Source organism: Aptenodytes patagonicus, chromosome W (assembly GCF_965638725.1).
Source record: "Aptenodytes patagonicus chromosome W, bAptPat1.pri.cur, whole genome shotgun sequence".
NCBI classification, from domain to species: domain Eukaryota; kingdom Metazoa; phylum Chordata; class Aves; order Sphenisciformes; family Spheniscidae; genus Aptenodytes; species Aptenodytes patagonicus.
Genome location: NC_134981.1, coordinates 38952351 through 38974047, shown reverse-complemented (window position 1 = coordinate 38974047; position 21697 = coordinate 38952351). Strand labels below are relative to the sequence as shown.

The following is a 21697-nucleotide window of genomic DNA, read 5'->3' as shown; positions in this document are numbered from 1 at the left end:
TTGTTTGTTTTTTTCCTCTCTGGGAATTGAAGAAATACATCTTAATACATATAAGCATGCTACATACTGATAGAATGCTAACTGGGCAATGATTAGTTGCTAGCTATTCTGTATCTGTCAGCTGTGGTTTGTACCAGCAGCTACTAGAGGAGTAAACTTCACTGTAAGATAACTAGTAAGGAAAAAAAACTCTGTAAGATAACTAGTAAGGAAAAAAAACTCATCCCCCTACTATTTTTTCTTTCAGTTTCATCCAGGGAGCAAGAAGTTACCAACTCCTGGCATTCTTACTGCACAAACATGTATGTTCTGAACTCTCAGTATTACAAAGTCCAACCAACTAGCATGATGCAATGGCATTCCACATGCACATTGCAAAACCACCACAAAGCAAGTTCTCTGTCAGTTTTGACTTGTCACTCAATTTAACTCAACACACAAAAGGAAAGTTTAACTTTCCCCTACATTTCTAGTTAGCCTCCTCCAACAAAAAAAACCAAAACAAAACCAACAAAAAAACCAACCACGTCAGGACTTTGTTTACTTCTCTTTCCAAGTAATCTCCTCTCAGAAAAGAGTAAAAGTGAAAATGGCAGCAAGGGGGGCTCAAACTAACATTTCTGAAGACTAATGATTTGCTCACATGCATCAGATTACAGGCTTCTGTTCCATTAGCCATGTCTGCACAAGTTATCCACATAATACTGTTCTGACTCACAGGAGTGTTGTTATAATTTTACATAAAGGGAATGAGAACAAAAAAAAGATAATCCCTGTTAAATCAGGGATTTGATTGTCATTCCCTCTTTAAGAAACTGCTTTGGGCATGAAGCACCTGGCAAGTGTGCAGAACCCCTCCCCCCCAATAGATTTTTGTAATCTTCAAGAGGGAAAAAGGGAAGGGAGGCAATAGAACAGTAAGCATTATGGGGATTTCAGTCCCCACAGTACTGTTTGAGCTTTGAGCAATATGCAGTTATACACATCCAAAGTTTTATCTTAAGAAGACTCTTCCCTTCTATTAACTTGGACATAAGCTTTGCAAATCAGTGAAAGTCTGCCAAGAGTGAGAAGATGCATCTACCTGCTCCGTTAGCCATAGCTAGCTTCCAAATAATTTTCAGGGCGTACTGAACACAAGTTACAAATTTTGATTTCTAATGAACTTAAGCATGATAAGCTACTGAACTTGCAGATAAAATTTTTAAAAATATATTTTTTTCAGGCTGACATTTGTCTATTCTGCAGCTTAGAAATGCATTTAATAAACCAGTCCAGTTGCACAGGAAATGCAGTACTGTAGCTTACATGACTAGACCAATGGACAGTACCACATAATGGCCTTTAAAGATATCATATCTGCTCTTCTCTACGCAGTGATTAAGTGGAAGAATCGCTGTATCCATAGTTCAAAACATAAGGCCAAAGACTGCAAGCACAGCTTTTTCTGAAAACTGTTCAAGGTGAAGAGTTTTATTTTCAGTTATGAAAATGAATGCCATCAATCATCACTGAGAAGGGCCAAGTCACATTAGGACAAAGGAGATGTAAGATCAGAAACGTGATCCAGATTGCAGAACTGCATCTCAATTGGTTACAGCATGTTCATCTTTCAGATTTGGTTCTCCCTACTGCCAGTTAATTTCTATTGCAAAGGCAGCTCTTTATGTTTCTAGATCAAGTACAGCCCCATTTCATCATCCACTGTAGGCCAGAAGAAGCTTCTAAAGTTAAATATTTAAAGACACTCATTCACTACCATATTTCAGCTTTTTCTTTCCCTGTAAACTTCCAGCAAATGTTAAATGTAGGTGACCTGACTTTAAGTTCCAATTCTCAGAAGTGGTGGATAATTTGGTTAGGACTGGAAGTATTCCCAGATCAGCCGTGTTACATCTTGAATAACAGTAATGACAGAAGGGTGAGAAGTAGTGTTTAAGGAAAAAGTTGCACCATTTGAATAATAGTAAAAATATATCTGGCCTTCCATTCATCTCTTCAACTGCTTTAGTATTCAAGCTTCTTGAGAATTTTTTGGCATATATCTTTTCAGAAGTGAAAACTACTAAATTATGTTCTGATGAAAACTCCTGAACATTTAAGTTTCAGTGCTGTAGAACACTTCACAGGTTAAAAGCTCTGTAACAGAAATCATCAGAATGCTATACACAACATACCAGTATGCCCCTAGCAAACACGTAATTAACAAGTCTGCAGCAGCTTTAGAGACATTTCTGATTCACAATGCTGTTAGAAACTACCAGATTAGATAAGTAATCATTCAAGCATAACTAAATGGATTAAGTGCAGTTTGATTTTTGACAAAGCTTTAAGAAGTTTCAAAACAAAGCTTGTATGAAGTGTTCCAATAAAACAAAACAATGTTTCATCTTAGAAATACTCCCAGTACTGAGAAGTGGGGGAAGGAGGAGAGAAGAAGAGGGAGAGACAGGAACAATTGTTTAATAGAGATGGATTGACCTGAAGCAAATGTCCCAGTCTCTCGGCTTAGGTTTAAAAATCCAAAGCAAACCAATTGCAAAGGCTATCTAACGAAACAAGGAAAAATAATAATATCCATTAAAATGGAAGTAATGTATGAATTTTTTTTTTTAAACACAGTTACAGTTTTGAAGGTGTTTTTAGTACATAGAACAGACAACATAAGAGTTTCAAAAGTTTGGTTGAATTTCAAAACAAAGTTAGTTATGCAGGTTAGCCCCAGACCAGCCGTCTGGCACAGGTGCCTAGCTCCTAGTAACTGCTTGAAGTGATTTAACTGCACTCACTGGGACACATGTGCACAACCTGCAAAAGAGCTCTAAACAAAGCTGAAATAAAATTCCTAGCAAGTGATTAGTAAAGGGCACCACCTTGGCAATTGTGTTGAAATAAGTTATCAGGGTCAAAACAGTCAGCTCTAATTTCCTAAAGATTTCTTTGAAGATTACATTTTTGAGTTTGCAATGGCAGACTGCACAGCTTGTTTTGAGTGCAGTCAGCATGGGAGCAATATATCAACTGAAGTAGGGAACTGTTTTTTCCTTTAGACATTTGAGTTCTGATATGAATCTGTACATTAGTAATACAATTATAATTATGAACCTTAACAGCTGTGTTATCTGTTACAGCAAATGGAACAAAGTGACAGACTGAAATTCGAGACAACTATCCAACGTTAAGCTGAACTTCAGAGAAAGTGTTTCGCACATACACATCCCTGCTAGCTGCACGAGTCTGCTTTGGAGCCTAATAGCATTCAGACTGCACAAAGTGCCTCTGAAATAGCTAGATTTGTACAACATGGCTTAATATTTACCACCTTAGATTCAAAGGACAGCTTCTTGATCTCCCTAGTCACTGGGTTTTCAGTGTTCCTCCAAACCCAGGACTCCAAGCTTTCAGGTCCCATCACCATACTCAGTAAGAAAGCTAAAAAGCGATATCTAACAAAAATATTTAGAAGTCAGTGATTGCAATATTGGGACAAACCCGTACTGCTCAGCTAAAATGCAATAAATACTGCATCCAAGAAAAATTTGTAGTAAACTCAGGAAGCCTGAGCAGGTAGATTAAGAGTTCATCTTCTAAATACCCATACCGCTGCTCCCTTCCTGACCTTTATATTCAACCGTCCCGTTAAGGGAAAGCATAGATTTCAGGAACAATTATTAAAAAATGATTTTGTTTTAATTTGATGAAGTTTTCTAAAAACTAAAAGCAAGCTCTGAAAAATTAAAGTATATCCTCAGAATTGATTTCCAACATGACAAGCTTCCAACTACAAAAAGTTTGAACAGCAAATTCCTTTTAATATATACTATAGAAGAGAATTAAGACAACCCCTTAAAGTACATCCACTGTCAGTACTCATTTGCAGATCACCTGCACCATTCTATTCACTCAGAAACAGAAGGTATGCAAGACACTGTATGCACATGCATAATACACACACACACACTTAATTGGTTAGTTAGGAACCTGCTATCATAGCTAAAATTGTTTGCTTAAAGTGCTAATTGTCAAAAGACTGTTTAGAATTACATTCTCACATCCTTCCATGGAAAGGAGCTGAACCCCTATTTTCTACTCCCAACTTTGCAATATGTTAATCAAGGAAGAACATGTAATGCTTATGCCTTCCCAATCCCCAAAATGGAAGCAACTGTTCTGTATCTCATACCAACAGCATGGTAATTAAGCACTTTACATCCCTGGAATGAAAAAAGCAGCTTAGTTTACTTGAAGATTATAGAACATTGTTACACATGTGTAATACCTCTGCTTTCTCCGTTTTAGAGCAGGAAAAGAGTGGGGAGTGAGAGGTTTGATATATGCATCTTTTGCTCTAATGAATACTGCCCCTTCCACTTTCAGGAGTTTAGAAACCTGAACCATCTCCTTATACAACACTCAAATCACTTTGTTATGGAACTAGTGACAATATTTCAGTTTCAAAAATGTGAAAGTTTTTGAACTGCATTCAGGAAGACTTCTAAATTTATTTTTTTTTTTTTAAAAACAAAAGCTGGACCCAGCAATTACCCAGATTTGAAATTCAATCAAAATTTTTCAGTTGCAGTCCAAAGGACAATAAAATTCCATCACAAAATGACACATCTGGCAATTATGAAATCCAGTTTGGAGCAGATTTTTATAAACAAGTCAAAAAGCCCTCATACCTATGTTTCCATAGGAAAACAGAAACAAGCCAACAATACCTCAACTGTAGACGTTTTAAGAGACAGGAAGACGGGGACACCTCCAAATCTACACCTTAATTGAGAGCTCAATAAATAAGCTCCAGAGTAAAAGTTAGTGGATTGAAGGGTTCAAGAAATTAAACCATATGTTGACCCTTCTCCTTTTCACTCACCATAAGGTACAGCTGGAGATGCATAAAAAGGAAAAGCAAAGTCATTAAAGAAGTTCAGCAAAGAGGAAGCTCATTTAGATGTTTAGAGGTCAGGATTCAAGTCTTTCCCAAGGCTGAAGAATATGAAGAATTGCTAAGTCTTCCTTTCAGGCTCAATAAGTAATTGTTGTATACAAGGTGGGGGGAGGAGGGAAGGACACACCACACCCCCCACAAACATCAACCCCAAGATATCTTAGAATCCGCTAGTTAGAATGGGCATCTCTAACACTGAAATACAGATTCAAGTTTCTAGAGACTGGAGGCATAGGAACCCAGGCATCTCATATCCAGAAAGGCTTCTCCTAGGGAAATTCAGCTGCCTCAAAATCTGCTGGAAGGGCAACATGGCAAGGTGCAAGCAATTCAACAGCTTTCTTTTTTGACACTGCTGCTGGATAAGCCTAACAGGAAAGGTGTTCCCTGCTAATCTGTTACTCAGGAGCAAGGATGAACTAGTTGGACATGTCAGCAGCAGCCTTAGTTGCAATGACCATGAGATGATAGGATTTCAGGGACAGCCTCCTCAGAGTACAAGGACATTCCATCCCCTTGTGGAAGAAAACAAGCAGGAATAGCAAGAGGCCATCTTGATTCAGTCAGCAACATCTGACTGAGCTCAGATACAAAAAATCATGAGAAGTAGAAATAGACTGCCTACCAAAGACAAGTATTGAAGCATCACCCAAGCATGCAGAGAAGGAATTAGGAAGGCCAAGGCTGGAGCTAGTGAGGGATAAAGGGCAACGTGAAGATCTTCAACTGGTAGGTCAGCAGCAAAACAAAGACAAGGATAACACAGGCCCACCACTGAACAGGGTGAGCTACCCTATGACAAAGGGCATAGAAAAGCTAAAAGTACTTGGTGCCTTCTTTGCCTCAGGTTTTGAAGTCTTTTCCAACAAGATCTCTCCAGCCTCCCAGATCTTCATGCCTAGTAGTAAAGTTTACAGAAGAGAGGTACTATCTAGTCAAGGAAGATCTAACCATGATTACTTAAAGCTGGACTTGCAAGTCCATGAGACTGGATGGCTTGCATCCAGCGGTGCTGAAGAAGGTGGATGATGCCGTGATGAGGCTGTAACTCAACAGTTACCCCTGCTTTAAACTGGGGGTTGGACTAGATGACCTCCAGAGGTTCCCTCTTGTATATACACAAAGGCTTCCTAAACATCCAGCCACATACCAGAAGTATTTAAGCCATTCTTGCTAGACATTGTAACAAGGTCTCCACAGCCTCCAAGATGATGTGGACATTAATAACGGGGGGGCGGGGGGAAGAAATCAATTCAGCAGTAAGAAAAGGTTCAATGAAAAAAACAGAAGACAAAGATTCACAGAATTTTATAAGATATCTCTAAGGTATATTCAAAAGGACAGGAAACATTAGCTTTTAAGAGAAGCCAGCATGTTTATTTTCTGAAATGTTTTAATACTTTTCTTGGTGAAATTTTAGAAAGGTTTTTTTAAAGTAATTTTCACCATCATTTGCAGGTAACAATCATCCTGAAATACAGTACTGAAAATACGGATTTATGTTAACTTCATAACCCAATTGCCAGCTATTCTTCATAATTTTGGATTATCTGAATTGATTCTTTAACTTTTATCCACTAAATCGATTGGCCCCAATTAGTTTCTGTTTCAGAGACTTTTGTGACTACTATGGCACAACAAGCAAATCAGGTACACTGAACATGCGAGAACACAACCACATTAATTAAAAGCCTTTTGCTTTCAAAGGTTATAAGTTCAACACAGCATTAGCAACAGTTGTGTTTCACATTCCTTATTGAGTATTGATATTACAAAACCTACTTTTTTTTTTTCTCCCTACATTACTGCAAGAAGTGATTCTAAAACCAGAAAACTTAAGGAAGTATGCTTTAAGTTTTAAAGTTCCAGGAAGACATCATTTGCACCAGCAGTAACTGGAACTTACATTTATTTCCTCCCTAGTATATTATTGTCCCTGTGACATTATTCAGAAGACACTGAGTAATAATACTGCATGCTTCATGCTAAAACATTTATTCTTAACATTTTGTGGATAAAATGTAAGTTTAAATAGTATCAGATTCAATATACCTTACCTTTACACAAGGCTTTAATGTGCTGTTTGTGCTGCCAAGTTTATAACATGATATATACACAAAAGTGACAGCACAATCCTAAATTAAATTCTAAAAATACTGTAAGCTGCATATAGCACCTGCTACATTGTTTGAGAATTAAAAGGGACTCTCATTCAAATGTTCTTTCAATTACACACAACTCTTCAATACCAGAAGCTTGGTTTGTGGGTTGGGGATGGGGACGGGGGGGGTGTTCAGTTTTGGGGTTTTTTTGGTTTTGGTTTTGGTTTGGGGTTTTTTGTTGGGGTTTTTTTGTTTTGTTTTTGTTTAGCGGGTGGGGTTTTTTGTTGTTTGAGAAGGGGGGGTTGTTTGTGGGCTTTTTTGTGGGGCTTTTTGTTTTGGTTTGGGGGGGTTGTTTGTTTTGTTTTGGGGTTTTTTGGGGTGTTTGGGGTTTTTTTTTGTGGTTTTGTGGTTTTTTTAAGGTTTTACCTGCTTATAGAAATTAATTTTTTAAAACTGGAGAGAAAAGCCTATAGCCATTACTAAATTCCCATCCTCCTCCAAAAAATATTGACAGAACCTTTATTTAAGCCACATTTACTGTCTTTGGGATTGGATTTTACAAGCAAGAAGAAATACCCATTCTTTGCTTAAGATGATGCTCCAAATTTACATACACAGTTAAAAAAACCTGACCTTTCCCACATTCAGGCTGACCTGGTCAAGCTTGTCTGCTGGATTCCAGATCCTACTACCTAGGGATTATCAATGCTCTTCTGCACTAAGGTGATCAAGGTGGGATTAGCAACTCCTGACTGCCAAAATGAGTCAGGAGCAACCAGTTAGCATTTCCACACAATATATCAGTACAGTCTAACAATACAGTTAGCAGGGACTCCATCACCATCTTGAAGTCCTGAAGTACAATACATTTAAGCATAACTAAAATAGCTTTTAAGGTTTCCTTCTCCTCCCCCCCTCCAGAAGCATAAAAAAAAAGTTTCCAGACCAATCAAGTGTTAGATACACTAACAAAGGGTTTTTTGAGGGTGTTGAAGACATCCCACAATTCATATACTAGAGGAAAACAGAAGCTCTTGATGTTCTAATTAGTTACTCTGCTAGACATCCAAGCTTCACTGTTTACAAACTCATTTCAGACAGACAACCAGCAACTACAGCAATATACACTCAAGAGAAGAATAGTAAAATGTTAATTCACAGCTCCTGTTGGTGAACATTTGTTGTTTCTACTAACTCCTTCGGATGCAAGAAAGCTAACAAACAGGATGCATGAACAACCTGCCATGGACTGGCTGGAGTGGACAGGTTTGGGAAGTATGCCTTAGCAACCAATAAGGAAAGGAAAAAAATCATCTGTCCTTTCCGTGTCTTCTCTGCCTACTCCTCTGAGGAATTTGGATATCTTGCCAACCAACTCAAAGCCAGGTAAAGGTAAGTCATAGCAAGCCAAAAGAGAAGGAAGAACTGAACAAGAATGGGAGCTACAAAACCCCAAAAGATCAGAGAATAGCAGATACTGCTCACTCGCATCCTTACTCAATCAAGGTTATAGCTTAGCACACTTACCTATTTTGCTGAGCCCTACTTTGCTGATTTGAAAGAGGAAACAGCCATTTGGCAAGTCATCATCTTTATAGGTGCTAAAGAAAATACCTTAAAGGCAATCCAGCAGCATTAAAGTATGTACTGATATACTAAAAGTGACATGCTAATTGCTAGTACCAGTGACAGGAGGACCCCTTGGCTTTGATCTTTCTTCATTCATAGACACTAAAACTTGTGCTTATATATCAAACTTACTTTTCTAAAATACTAAAACAAGCCATGTCTCCCAATAAAGAAACTATATGATATGAAGTTCTGTACCTTTCTGCCCAGTGCAATTATATTTTAAAAATATAGATCTTACTCAATTGTGTTATATACTACTTTAACTAAGGAAAACTTATAACTTATATTACTATTCTTAATATTTATTTAAATGAAATATTGCAAAGCTCTACACAAAACTAGTTGGCATCAAATCTAGCAATACCTTCATAAAAACTTGAGAATGCAGTTCTGTATAAGTCATTCACCCTCAGAAAACTGTTGTATGAACTGTAGTTCATACCAGCTTCTGAGTCTAGTTTAAATTAAATTAAATTCTAAAGAATACCTGAAGAAAGGGTTCTCTTACAAAGAGACAGAAGGAAAGTACAGTTTCTAATGTTAATACTTCTTAATTTAACTAGCAATTTTTAATATAACTAGTTATGTCCATACATGTTTGAGAGATCTGCAAGTGCTACCTACTTTCAAGTAATATATGCCAACTCTTACATGCATCTTTCAACAAATATGGATGAGATTTACTAAGCACACAACTGTGATTGTGATCCTCAGCTTAGTTTAACCATGTTGTGGTTTAATCTCAGTCGGCAACTGAGTACCACACAGCCGCTCGCTCACTCCTCCCCCCCCGCCCCCCAGTGGGATGGGGGAGAGAATTGGAAGAGCACAAGTTAGAAAAACTCGTGGGTTGAGATAAAAACAGTTTAATAATTGAAATAAAATAATAATAACAATAATAATAATGTAATAATAATAATAATACACAAAGCAAGTGATGCACAGTACAATTGCTCACCACCCGCCGACCGATGCCCAGCCAGTCCCCGAGCAGCGGCCCCCCTGGCCAGCTTTCCCCAGTTTATGTACTGAGCATGACGTCACATGGTATGGAATGTCCCTTTGGCCAGTTTGGCTGTGCCCCCCTCCCAGCTTCTTGTGCACCTCCAGCCTTCTCAGTCGGTAGAGCATGGGAAGCTGAAAAGTCCTTGACTAGTGTAAGCACTCCCTAGCAACAACTAAAACATCGGTGTGTTATCAACATTATTCTCATCCTAAATCCAAACCACAGCACTGTACCAGCTACTAGGAAGGAAATTAACTCTATCCCTGCCAAAACCAGGACAAACCAACAGCAGTACTGAAAGTGCAAACACTACAGAAGTTGTCAAGGAGAAGCTAAAGCTATTTAAAACTGAAGAGGACTCTTTTCAGCATGATACAGAACAAACAAGGTACTTAAGTCAGCAAGAATTAGCATATCAAGTTCAGGTTAGAGTGCAAAACCTTACTGAAACTAACCAAAATCCACAAACACTTTATTAATGTAGACAACCAAGCATAAGTCCATTGGTTTATAGTCATGCTAAAGCATATATGCATTTTAGCATGTATTTTAATACTACTGTTACTGATGAACAATAAAGACTAATGGCTATCTTTCCCCCATGTTGTAACATAGCAGACATATGCAAAGAGTTGCAATCATCAGATCTGCGTGAAACAGTATTGGAACAAAATATGCAGTGATGCTTGCCCAAAACACTCTCAGCCTCTAACCATAATTTACAGGCTTCCAGAAACATAGGTGTTTTCTTGGTTTTATTCTTCTAGAAGTTTGTTCAAACAGCTTTTTGAACCCACCTATAAACTTACATATTCCAGCACTGCATCAGAGGCTTCCACAGCTTACTTTACCTTCTTAATCTTCATGTGGGAAAAAATAAAAATAAAAAACTGCTTCAAATGTTTCACCTTCCAGTTTTACTATTAGGAGGAAATGGGAACAATTGTTCATTATCTAACTTCTGTACCACTTCTAAAGTATTTTTTAGACTTCCACCTTATACCCATCTCCAACTCACTCACACACTTCCCCTCACACTCTATTTCAGGCCAAGAGCTCTGATCTACTCGGAGATGCTGAATACTAAAAGTATTTTGTACTTGGAGTTTAGGGATGAGAAGGGAAGAGAGAACAAACAGAACAGTTCAACAGTCTTGGGAGCCTGGAGAGGTCCCAGTCGACTGGAAGCTGGCAAATGTTGTCCAAATTTTCAAGAAGGGTAAGAAGAAAGACCCTGGTAATTACAGGCCTGTCAGTCTCACTTCAGTGCCTGGTAAAATTATGGAGAAGGTTATTCCGGGAGTTATTGAAAAACACTCGAGAGACACCACAGTCATTGGTCATAGCCAGCACGGGTTCACAAGGGGAAAGTCCTGTTTAACTTAATTTCCTTTTATGACAAGGTCACCCATCTAGTTGACCAAGGGAAGCCAGTAGATGTGATGTTTTTGGATTTTAGCAAAGCTTTTGATACTGTCTCTCACAGTATCCTTCTGGACAAAATGTCCAGCACACAGCTAGACAAGTCCATAATACGATGGGTGAGCAATTGGCTGACGGGTCGGGCTCAAAGGGTTATAGTAAATGGGGTTACATCAGGCTGGCAGCCAGTCACCAGTGGGGTGCCCCAGGGCTCAGTTTTAGGGCCAGTGCTCTTTAATGTTTTTATAAATGATCTGGACGCAGGAGTCAAATGTCCATTAAGTAAGTTTGCCGACGATACTAAACTAGGAGGAGCTGTGGACTCCCTCGAGGGTAGAGAGGCCTTACAGAGAGATCTGGATAGACTAGAGAGCTAGGCAATCACCAACCGTATGAAATTTAACAAGAGCAAGTGCTGGATTCTGCATCTGGGACAGGGCAATCCTGGTTATACATACAAATTGGGGGACAAGAGGCTGGAGAGCAGGCCCCCGGAAAGAGATCTGGGGGTTTGGGTTGATGGCAAGTTGAATATGAATCAACAGTGTGCCCTGGCAGCCAAAAGGGCCAACCGTGTCCTGGGGTGCATCAAGCACAGCATAGCTAGCTGGTCAAGGGAGGCGATTGTCCCCTTCTACACTGCACTGGAAGTTCAGATGGGACATTAGGAAAAGGTTCTTCACTGAGAGGGTGGTCGGTCACTGGAACAGGCTCCCCAGGGAAGTGATCACGGCACCAAGCCTGTCAGAGTTCAAGGACCATCTGGACGACACTCTTAGCCATAAGGTTTAGTTTTAGGTAGTCCTGCGAGGAGCAGGGAGTTGGACTCAATGATCCTTATGGGTCCCTTCCAACTTGAGATATTCTGTGATTCTATGCATAGTGGAAGCACACAATAGATTTTCACACTGGAAACATTATTTTCCTGTTATGAATTAAGAAATAGTAAACAGATTATAGTCTTTTTGACTGTATAACTGAGCGTGAATCTTTAAAAATATTCAAAAACAACCTCAAGTTCTATTACTACACAGGAATAATAGGTTCAATTCAGAATATATGATTTTGTATGCGATATTATGATTGTCCTGTCTTCATTCTTTCTTTGTACTTCTACCTGCATATTTATTTTATGGAAATGAGGGTAGATGGTAATAAGTTTGCCTCTAATAATTTTATCCAACTGATCCAGAAATTCACCTCTGGGTTACAGCTCGAGAGCCTACTGACCTCCTCCAACTTGCTGCAAAACTCACTGCAATCAAACTCTCTTCTTAGTGGCTTATTAACTGTAAGGTATGTAGGCACATGACCCAAAAGCATTGAAACCACCCTCTCAGATGTAGGGCCTAATTTACATAAGAAACTCAGATTTACTGGGTCATTGCATCTATGACATCCACCTATACAGTACTATGTCCCACTTTAATCTACCCCCCCCTTTAACCACTCACAAACTTACTTGCACAGGAAGCTGTAAACAAAAGCAGCATGCAAAAGCCCAAGTTGAAAGCAGAAGCACCAAAGGTGAACTCACATTGAAGTAATCACTTCAAGGCAAGTTTTAACCAAACAGGAGAGCCTTCTTACATAATTTTCCTGGGAGCAACAAGGACAACAGAAAAAAGGGAACAAAATAGTAGCTGTGAATAAAAACCTAACATCAGTTTTAAGAGATGACAAACAAATCTTGCTTCCCATATGGAAGTCGATATTTTAAAGCGCTAGTTGCACAGGGAAGAACAAAAGCTAAGTGATCACTCTGCCATTGTTCCCCAATGTTATTCTCATACAACAAAAAAATCTGGTTTTCCCTATTTGAGGATAAACTAACTCGGATTGTTTTTCAGCATCCCCAAAAACAGAGAAAGCTTTATTTCAGGACCATTTTAGGCATTACAATCAACTCAAATTTTCTCCTTTTCCCACTTTACATTTGAGAAGCCTTTTTAGACTCGTGCAGAAGTTCAGCTGAAGACTTGGAGCTATACCCAAGTTGAATTTTAACCCCACAATTTTGTGCTGAAAGCCACGCAGTTCTGTTTCACAAAGCACCTGAGGATGTGCAACTTTTTTAAAAGACTCATTCCATTTGAAACTTAGACAAGTATATTTTTACGTAGTAGTGGAATAATAAAAATAAAATACCACATTTAGTGAGTTGAAGCAAAAAAGTCAAAACATTTTTACAGAAACAGCTCATATTGAGAGGATCAGAACAACATAGTTTTGTAATGTTCAGACACAGAAAGGCTGCTTCCCCCCCTTGCCACAATGTAATATACAACAAAATCAGTATTTCCCCATTCATGTGTTATAAATTACCATTTTATTTTCTTTTAAACTTGAAAGAGTTCATTTCTGGCAATTACTTCTGCTAACTCACCACACTAAAATTTGCAAAGATGACAAGAAACCAAGACAATTTAGTATGGGGGAGGTAGCGTCTCCTTTATTTCAATTATTTAAGCTTGTTCAACTGCAAGTCAGATCTCTGATAAGTCAGTAACTTAGAACTCTGGCAGACATGCTGTTTTTTGTACATTTCATGAAAATTCTCCTTTGTTTACTCTGCCTTTTTCCAAACTAAAGTTGACAGTCATATAGAAAGTGACCATTACAAGTTTTATTTAGAAGTACATCACATATTTCTTGGAACAGAGATAAAAGTTATACCTTACTAGTGGATATTCTGACTCTACAGGGCTACTCACAGGCGAGGAAAGTCCATCCAATCAGTGTCTACAATAGCTCAGAATAAGTAAATAAAAATCTTCTAAGCACAATTATGTGCATTAGTAATAAAAAAGCTGCACATGAAGCACTCTAATCTCTCATAGAACAAGCTCCAATTTGTCTATTTACTACCTGCATGAAGTTCTGCTCATTTTAGGATTATCTGCTATACTGCCTATCTATGATCATGCACTTGCTCCTCTACTATCAACAGCCCTTCAAAATACAAACTGTTCCTGGAACCTTTGAACGGCTGCTGTGCATGACTTGGAGCTAGACCTGGTCCCCAACTAAATCAATATGCAACATTTTCCTATGGCTGCTGAGGAATACCATGCATGCTGCTGGAATATCTATAGGGGACATATGCTAGAAGAGCAAATGAGCAGAGGACAATGAGCAAAACCTATACCCATGTATTAAAAAAAAAACCAAACAAAAAAAACCCAAACAAACAAAACCCACACCACACACCCCAAAAACACACACACACACACACACACAAGTTCTAACTACAAGAGTATATAGTTCTTCTGGAAAAAGAACGGCAATGAGTTTCTCTAAAACTAAGCTTCCAGGGAGCTCAAGCAACTTTAATACCAGAAATTATTCTGAACATGCTTTAACATTTCCAGTAGCATTCAAACATTGTTCTTTATACCACAGTGAAAAAACTCGTGTGTCACATACTTCATTTTTGTTTCCTCATTATCTTGCTGCAAATTAACTGGCAGTTAAGTATTTAAGGTAATGAAATGCCTAATAATTAGAAAACTGAGTAAAGTGATTCTCTTAACAGTCCTCTGTATTTTTATATGGATACATCCAATTTTTATTTGCTTTCATTCTAAATCTGAACTATTTTCCCTGTCATTCCACATAGTTTTTTTGAAGGCAGATTTCAAATTCTTCTCTTAATTAGGATACACAGACATTTTAGAAATACATAAACAGAAGCCAATCAAAACTGAACGTCACCCACATTTTGTTAAAAAGCAAAAGTGAATACACAATAATTTATGCATTCTTCTGTACATTAATAAAACCAATTTCCACAAATTGGAAAAAGAAATCCCAGTGTCTAGACAGGGCTCAGAGTTTAAAATTCATTACAAGAAATTTATTCTAGGAGAAGCACAAAAAATGCAGTAGCAATACCAAACTCATCATCCCAGAACATTCAAAAGTTAAGGAACAGGACTCACAACCAAGTACACAAGGTTACTCAGACTCACCTTCCCTCATTGATTTTTGCTTTGTCTCCTTGACAAGAGAAGTTCTCAATGTAACCTAGACTGCAGTTGTGTCCTGGTTTCAGCAGGGATAGAGTTAATTTCCTTCCTAGTAGCTGGTACAGTGCTGTGTTTTGGATTTAGGGTGAGAACAATGTTGATAACACACCGATGTTTTAGTTGTTGCTAGGTAGTGCTTACACTAGTCAAGGACTTTTCAGCTTCCCATGCTCTACCGACTGAGAAGGCTGGAGGTGCACGGGGCTAGGAGGGGGGCACAGCCAGGACAGCTGACCCAAACTGGCCAAAGGGATATTCCATACCATATGACGTCATGCTCAGCATATAAAGCTGGGGGAAAAAGGAGGGGGGGGGGGGGGATGCGTTTGGAGTGATGGTGTTTGTCTTCCCAAGTAACTGTTATGCGTGATGGAGCCCTGCTTTCCTGGAGATGGCTGAACACCTGCCTGCCAATGGGAAGTAGTGAATGAATTCCTTGTTTTGCTTTGCTTGCGTGCAATCAAATTCTTTATCTCAACCCACGAGTTTTCTCACTTTTACCCTTCCGATTCTCTCCCCCATCCCACTGTGGGGGGAGTGAGCGAGCGGCTGCGTGGTGCTTAGTTGCCGGCTGAGGTTAAACCACAAGTTGATTTGTGTCCAGTCGGGCTGGCAGACAGCAAGGAAGCGAGGATGCAGTCTACCTATGGAGTACTTGGCAATGTCTGCCAACAACTGGCTAGCAGCTGCTCCAAAAATGAAGGTCCCAATGGCTTCATAAATAGTGGCTATGTAGTTATTTCTGACAAATGAGTTTGAGTGCAAATGATTATAAAAGACAGAGAGAGTATCTCCTAGGATTATCTGAAATAGAAAGAAGGACAATAGTTAAAGAAAGATAATCGCTTAAAAAGAAAGATTACTCTATTGTTGTTAATACTCAGATATGTAGTTTCAGAAATTAATTTTTTTAAACATTTGGAAAATTTAAATTTGCAGCTTAGAGTCAGCAGTAACTATTCCCAAAACTTTAAACACCATTTTTATGTAGAAGAAAGAAAAAACAAAAAGCTTTTACCTTACCCTGCTTCATGTGAACTTATTGATTTTCAGAATATTGATTAAAACAAAGCCTTCTCATAATAACATTTATCCATATTACTTGACATGGCCCTAATTAGAAACATTTTCTCCAGTATTACATTTTATTCTACATTGAGCCTTCTTCAGCTAAACTGCTGAGCAAATTTTTTTCTATTTCATCATAAAGTTGTTGGGCTTTTTGTGAAGTCAGAGACTATTCTGAAGGATCTAGACTTCATTTCCAGATGTGAAAGGACAGTTTTTTAAACAAAGAAATTTCCTATTCCTCAGGAAAATTAAAACTTTAGGGGAGAAGAGAAAACTAATGAGAGTAGGGAAAGACAAACATTACTGAGGGCTTTCAAAGGATTTTTCACCTTGCATGTCCAAGGTGTATGCATCAAGCGTTGACAGGAAAGTAGATTTAATTTTGTTTTCCTGTAGCTTCTAGCTTTTGCAGAAAGTGATTTTTTTTTCTCTTAAACCAAGTACAAAAATTCAGCCTCATTGTTGATATAGTTACTACTTCAGCCCAGACAGATTGGATATGAACCAGCTGGTCCCATTTTATACAGAAAGGCTCACCTCATACAGGTGATCAAATAGGTGGGGAACTGTATGCATATATGTGAAATGATCTTTAAAAGTCTGTAAAGATTAAATGATGGCTCTGTCTGTCACCTGAGAGAGCAACACATCCAGGATCCCAGCAAAGCAGAGCTTTGGTGTATGAAGCTGTTATTAGACATTCTAACACCTGCACAAACAAAGTAGCTGTCAGTGGCTTTACACATTAAGACAATCTGATCAGATGCACGACACTGAATTTTTGCACTCTGCACCATACTGAAACATGGACTAAAACAGAGAAACTTAAGCTTTCAGTAAAGTAAATGTTGGTATGCTCTTATACAGAATCTACCCATTCCAGAGAATAACCTCTTAGTGAAGATAGTTGAGCAGAAATATCACAGAGGTGACAATATATTGACTGGTAAAGAATTAATCCCTTTTAAAGAACACTGCTGCAAAACCTGGAAGAAGGTCACTTCTCAGTTGAGGCAACAAAAAGAATTAGGTGATGTCAATGCAGCTACTTCACTGGACTCAAAGAGTATTCATCTTCAATAGTCTGTTTGAGCATTGAGTAAGAGACACCAACATTTGCTTTTACCATCTGACTTTCAAGTGATCTTGCCAGAAAAGCCTGATTTCACCACTGGTTACAGAGGTAACTTTGTTAGCTAAATGTTCATACAGGCTCATATGGAGATTGTATAAATTCAAAGGAAATAAATCCATTAAAAATTACTATATTCACTAAAGCCTTTTCTAACTCAGGAAGTCCCTGAGCTGCAAATGGCTGGTAGGAAAGTACTGAGGGCAAAACATCAATCTTTGTTTGCTCTATTCTTCCTCACTCATCTGTTTTAACCACTGCTAGAAATGAGATAACAAGCTAGATGGATCTCAGCTGTGACCAAGTATGACTGCTCTTAGATAATATTGATTACCAATGATAGTACAGGGTGAAAAAATAGTCCTATCTTAAAAGGCAGGATCTTTTAGCATAAACTACTTGCCAGTTAATTGAACAGACAAAAAAACCCCACACACACAACAAAGTTTTGTCTGCTCCAGAAGTATAAGTTTTTGAAGCAGTTTTTCCAAGAAAAGGAAAACTAGGTAAATCACAGTTTTGCTTCCCATCCCCACATTTCTACAGTTAAGGAAAAAACTCCGTCCAAGAGCAAACATAAGCTACAGGTTGATCCTTATGTTGGAACCTAGATAAAAATCCATGCAGTCCCTATGCAAGAGTTAGGTTGCCATAATATCCCCCCTGATTTTAACCCATTAGCCCAGAGAAACAGCTGGCCAATACTGAGGTTTACATTTAGCTGCTCCTTTTCCAGCTTTGATTCCTAAAATATACTTGGATAAATATTTATACACCTAAAAGTCTTATTTGGTATAAAAGTTTTAACTCTGCTCAAATTGTAGCTCTGATGAGCTTGGATGTCACCCAACACAAAGCCATGACTGGAGTCTGAAGCTTTTTAGCACATCTGGACAGGGATCTTGAAGCCTCTGTTGAAGGGCCATTGTTGGAACTAAAGTGCAGTCCCAGGAGACTTAGGACACAAAATGGTTAACTGATGAGGTCTAGCTCTCCCCTCTGCCCAAGCCTGAGGACATGCTCCCACCACTTTTTGCCCCAGCACTGATATTTTATTCTTCCACAGGCCATTTCACTCAATAACCTAGCACAAAGAAACCAGCTATTTTCTGCCAGATTAAGGAATTTCACTAACTTATCCTGGTTCAGACAAGCCACTAGAGGTGACAAAAGACAGGGCAATAGTGGGACCTCGCCTTTTGTCCACAGCAAATTATTAGATTAGCTCAGCTGATAGCATGTAATTAAGTCTTAAGGATACAGAGTCACTATATGCTTTAACCAGTTCAACTGAGCTAGGAGCTGTGGTCAGAGAGATCCCAAACTGGCAGTTGCAGAGGCAATCTCTCCAGCTCGCTGATCTGGTCTAAAGAGGAGGGAAGGAGAATAGTATCCCTTTTTCAACCAGATTAGGTGCAGTGCGAAAGTGAGCCTTAGCATTAACTCAAACACAACTGGGCCCAGTGTTTTATCCTGGCCTTCGGGGGAAATATCCAGGGAAAAACTCCCTGGCTACTTATTCTTTTTATTCTAAAGTTATGTTTGGGGTAAATTCTAATTGGAAGTCATAATATTTTTCTTTTAAAGAACTTAGTGTCTGTTATACTTCCACACACAGAAGTATTTCCAATGACACTGTGGCAGATAAAAAACGCTGACTTAATAGGTTGTGCAAACTCATATTCTGAAAGTAGTAGCTCCCAAAATAGAAAAGCTTGAGACAGTCATTTAAAATACATTAGTGTTATTCTTATATGGAAAAGGAGGAAGTTTTTACCAGTTATCTCCAAGTATAGAATTAAGTCACCTATAAACAAAATATGCCACCATAGTTCTAAGGTATTCTTCTTCTGTTCTACAGTTCTATTTGTTTGGCCTCAGTAGAAAACCTTTTAGTTATCCTTGTCAGAACACCATTTGTACTGCTTTAGCACATAGTCTAAGTGCATTATTTTAAAGTTGAGAAATCTTATAGAACACAGTTTTAGAAATCTGTATTAACAGATTGCCCCTCCTCCCTCTTCCCCACCCCCATTGAAATCAAATGCAATGAAGAAAAGTTTAACTTACAACAATTATACTGAAAGGAACAATTATTCCTGCTAACAACTTATAAGAAATGGTGTCCTCTTTGTATGGATACTGGATGGATTCATCACTACAGAAAACTCCTCTCTGGAAGGAGATATGTCTTGAACTGAGAATTGCAAAAGGCAAGCCAGCTAGCAAAAAGGAATAAAAAAAATACATTACAAAAGCAACACAAGCTCTAGTGATGATTATACCCCCACGTTTCCATCCTTGACACACAAGCAGTATCTGCAGAATCTATTTGTGTATAGGTATGAGTACCCTCAGAAAGAAATGGCTATATGGAAAAAAGAAATGGGGGACTACCAAGAATGTTCAACAAAACAATAAATAATCTTCTTTAACTTAGGGATGTACAGCCCAGTGGTGTTAAAGTGCTTAAAAGCACTTGATTTTGTGCTCAAAATTCAGTAGTATCACATATAAAACGCATACCAATTTAGAGTTAGACAACAAAAATCATTGGGTGGGGGGAAGACACTCCTAATCTACCAGTAAGGGATCAGAAGGATGAAAAACAGCCTCCTTCCTGCCTGCCTGAGAAGGATGTTGCTGTAGTCTCAGTTCCATCCTCAGGACCTCTGTGTCAGGGCATAGCCCACCTCTTCCTTTCCATATACCGACCAGCTACCTCCAAATAAATGTCTACAAACAAAACTAACCACTGAAAAAACAGAAAAGACAACAGGAGAAAAAGAAAGGATAAAAAGATACCAATCAAGCAATAAGAGAACTGGGGGAGAAGAGAAACACTAAGTTACATAGTTGGGATTTACAAAAAGGAAAAAAAAGAAAAGACCTGAGATCCTTTTCAACCCCCTTCCCCCTTTAACCTCCACCCATGAAGTCCTCCAAACTAAGCCTGACTCCTGGGCCCATCATGAATGGGGAATACTGTGGTTTCACCTATAATTTGCTATGGATTTTGTTCTTCACATCATACGGAAGTGACTGTTTAAAAAATACTTCAGTTTGAAAACAGACAAGGAAGAATAAACAAATGGCTCATGAGGTGAAAGCTTCCTTGAAGCAACATCAGATGAATGACATGCATCTTTGTTCCACAACCAAGTAGTTACAGGCTTATCGTAGTGCCCATGTATTTCAGCTAAGCATGTCACAAAGAATCCAACGTCTTCTGTACTGTTACAGTCATAAAATCAATAGCATGCAAAACCTCCCCTCTAAAAGTGGCAGAAAAAACCACTGTCATTGTGAAGAGGGGTTGTTTCCAGTTCCATGCCAGCAGGACTACAGCTGACCTAGCTCTGGAAGCTGTCCAAGCACACCAACAAAGCAGGACAGCAGGATGGGCTAAAAGCCAAGCCAGAGCCTCGCCAAAACACTGAACCATTCAGACACCATCCAGCACAGAACCCTGGAGCTGGACTCTGCAGTACAGTGCAAAAACATAGCCTTCCCTACCAGGAAAAAATCCTCTCCCTTTCTCCTAATATTAAGAATAGTAGAGTTTTGAAAAACGCTGCAGCCCAGCCCTCATTTCCACCCTCCCCCCATGTTGGTATTGTGGTAGCATGTCACCATATATCATCAGTTGTTTATTATTTAGCTAAGTTGTGTAAGGGAAGAGGCAGAAGCAGTGTGCAGTCATGACGAGGGAAGGTCATTTTTTTGTCAACATAATGCTGTGGTGTATTTCCAACACTATTTATTCTATAAAAGTATGTATGGAATGAAAGCTTCATCCTTTGCCCTGCACACATACTAACACCAAGATTCAAGACTGCATATTTGAGAAAAGTGGGGTTTTTTTAGATCTCCAGAATTGGAGAATGAGGCATACACAAATAAGAGTCTCTTGTTTATTTACAGATTTACTTCTTTAGAGTAGGTAGTTTTAATCATCATGGTAAAACTGTTGCTCACAAAATTAAGTTCAGCCTAAAAAACCTTATCAACAGCTTCAGCACACTGCCACTAATACTTGCTACCCTAGTTAGGTGTTGTCATTGGCATCACATCATCAGCTCTGCATCACCCTTTTTAAAGATCTGCTCTATGAATAATGGCGTCATGGTGGCTTAGTCCTCATTTCCTCCTACTCATACCTGACTGTTTCAACTTCTCAGGGTAGGGGAGAAAATTTTCAGAGTGCTGGGGTTATTCAGTTGTTTGGGGGGGGCTTTTTTTTTTAATGTAATTACCTGCTGCTAAATCAGAAATGCAAAACAATGGTATATGGATCAAGGGAATGAAGTCCCTCTTGCAGTGACAAGGTGTACTCTTCCATGCAAAGAGAAG

General features: G+C 38.7%; 1 protein-coding gene across 1 annotated transcript in view; it reads right to left on the bottom strand.

Annotated features, from left to right (window-relative positions):
• The window catches only part of LOC143172245 (phospholipid phosphatase 1-like), a 70141-nt gene that overhangs the window by 29555 nt on the left and 18889 nt on the right, over positions 1-21697 (bottom strand). Inside the window, exons 3-4 of the mRNA XM_076361470.1 lie at positions 15725-15945; positions 15085-15144 (exon numbers count right to left, since the gene is read on the bottom strand). Of these exons, the coding sequence (XP_076217585.1) occupies positions 15085-15144; positions 15725-15945 (281 nt within the window). The remainder of the gene's footprint in view (positions 1-15084; positions 15145-15724; positions 15946-21697) is intronic.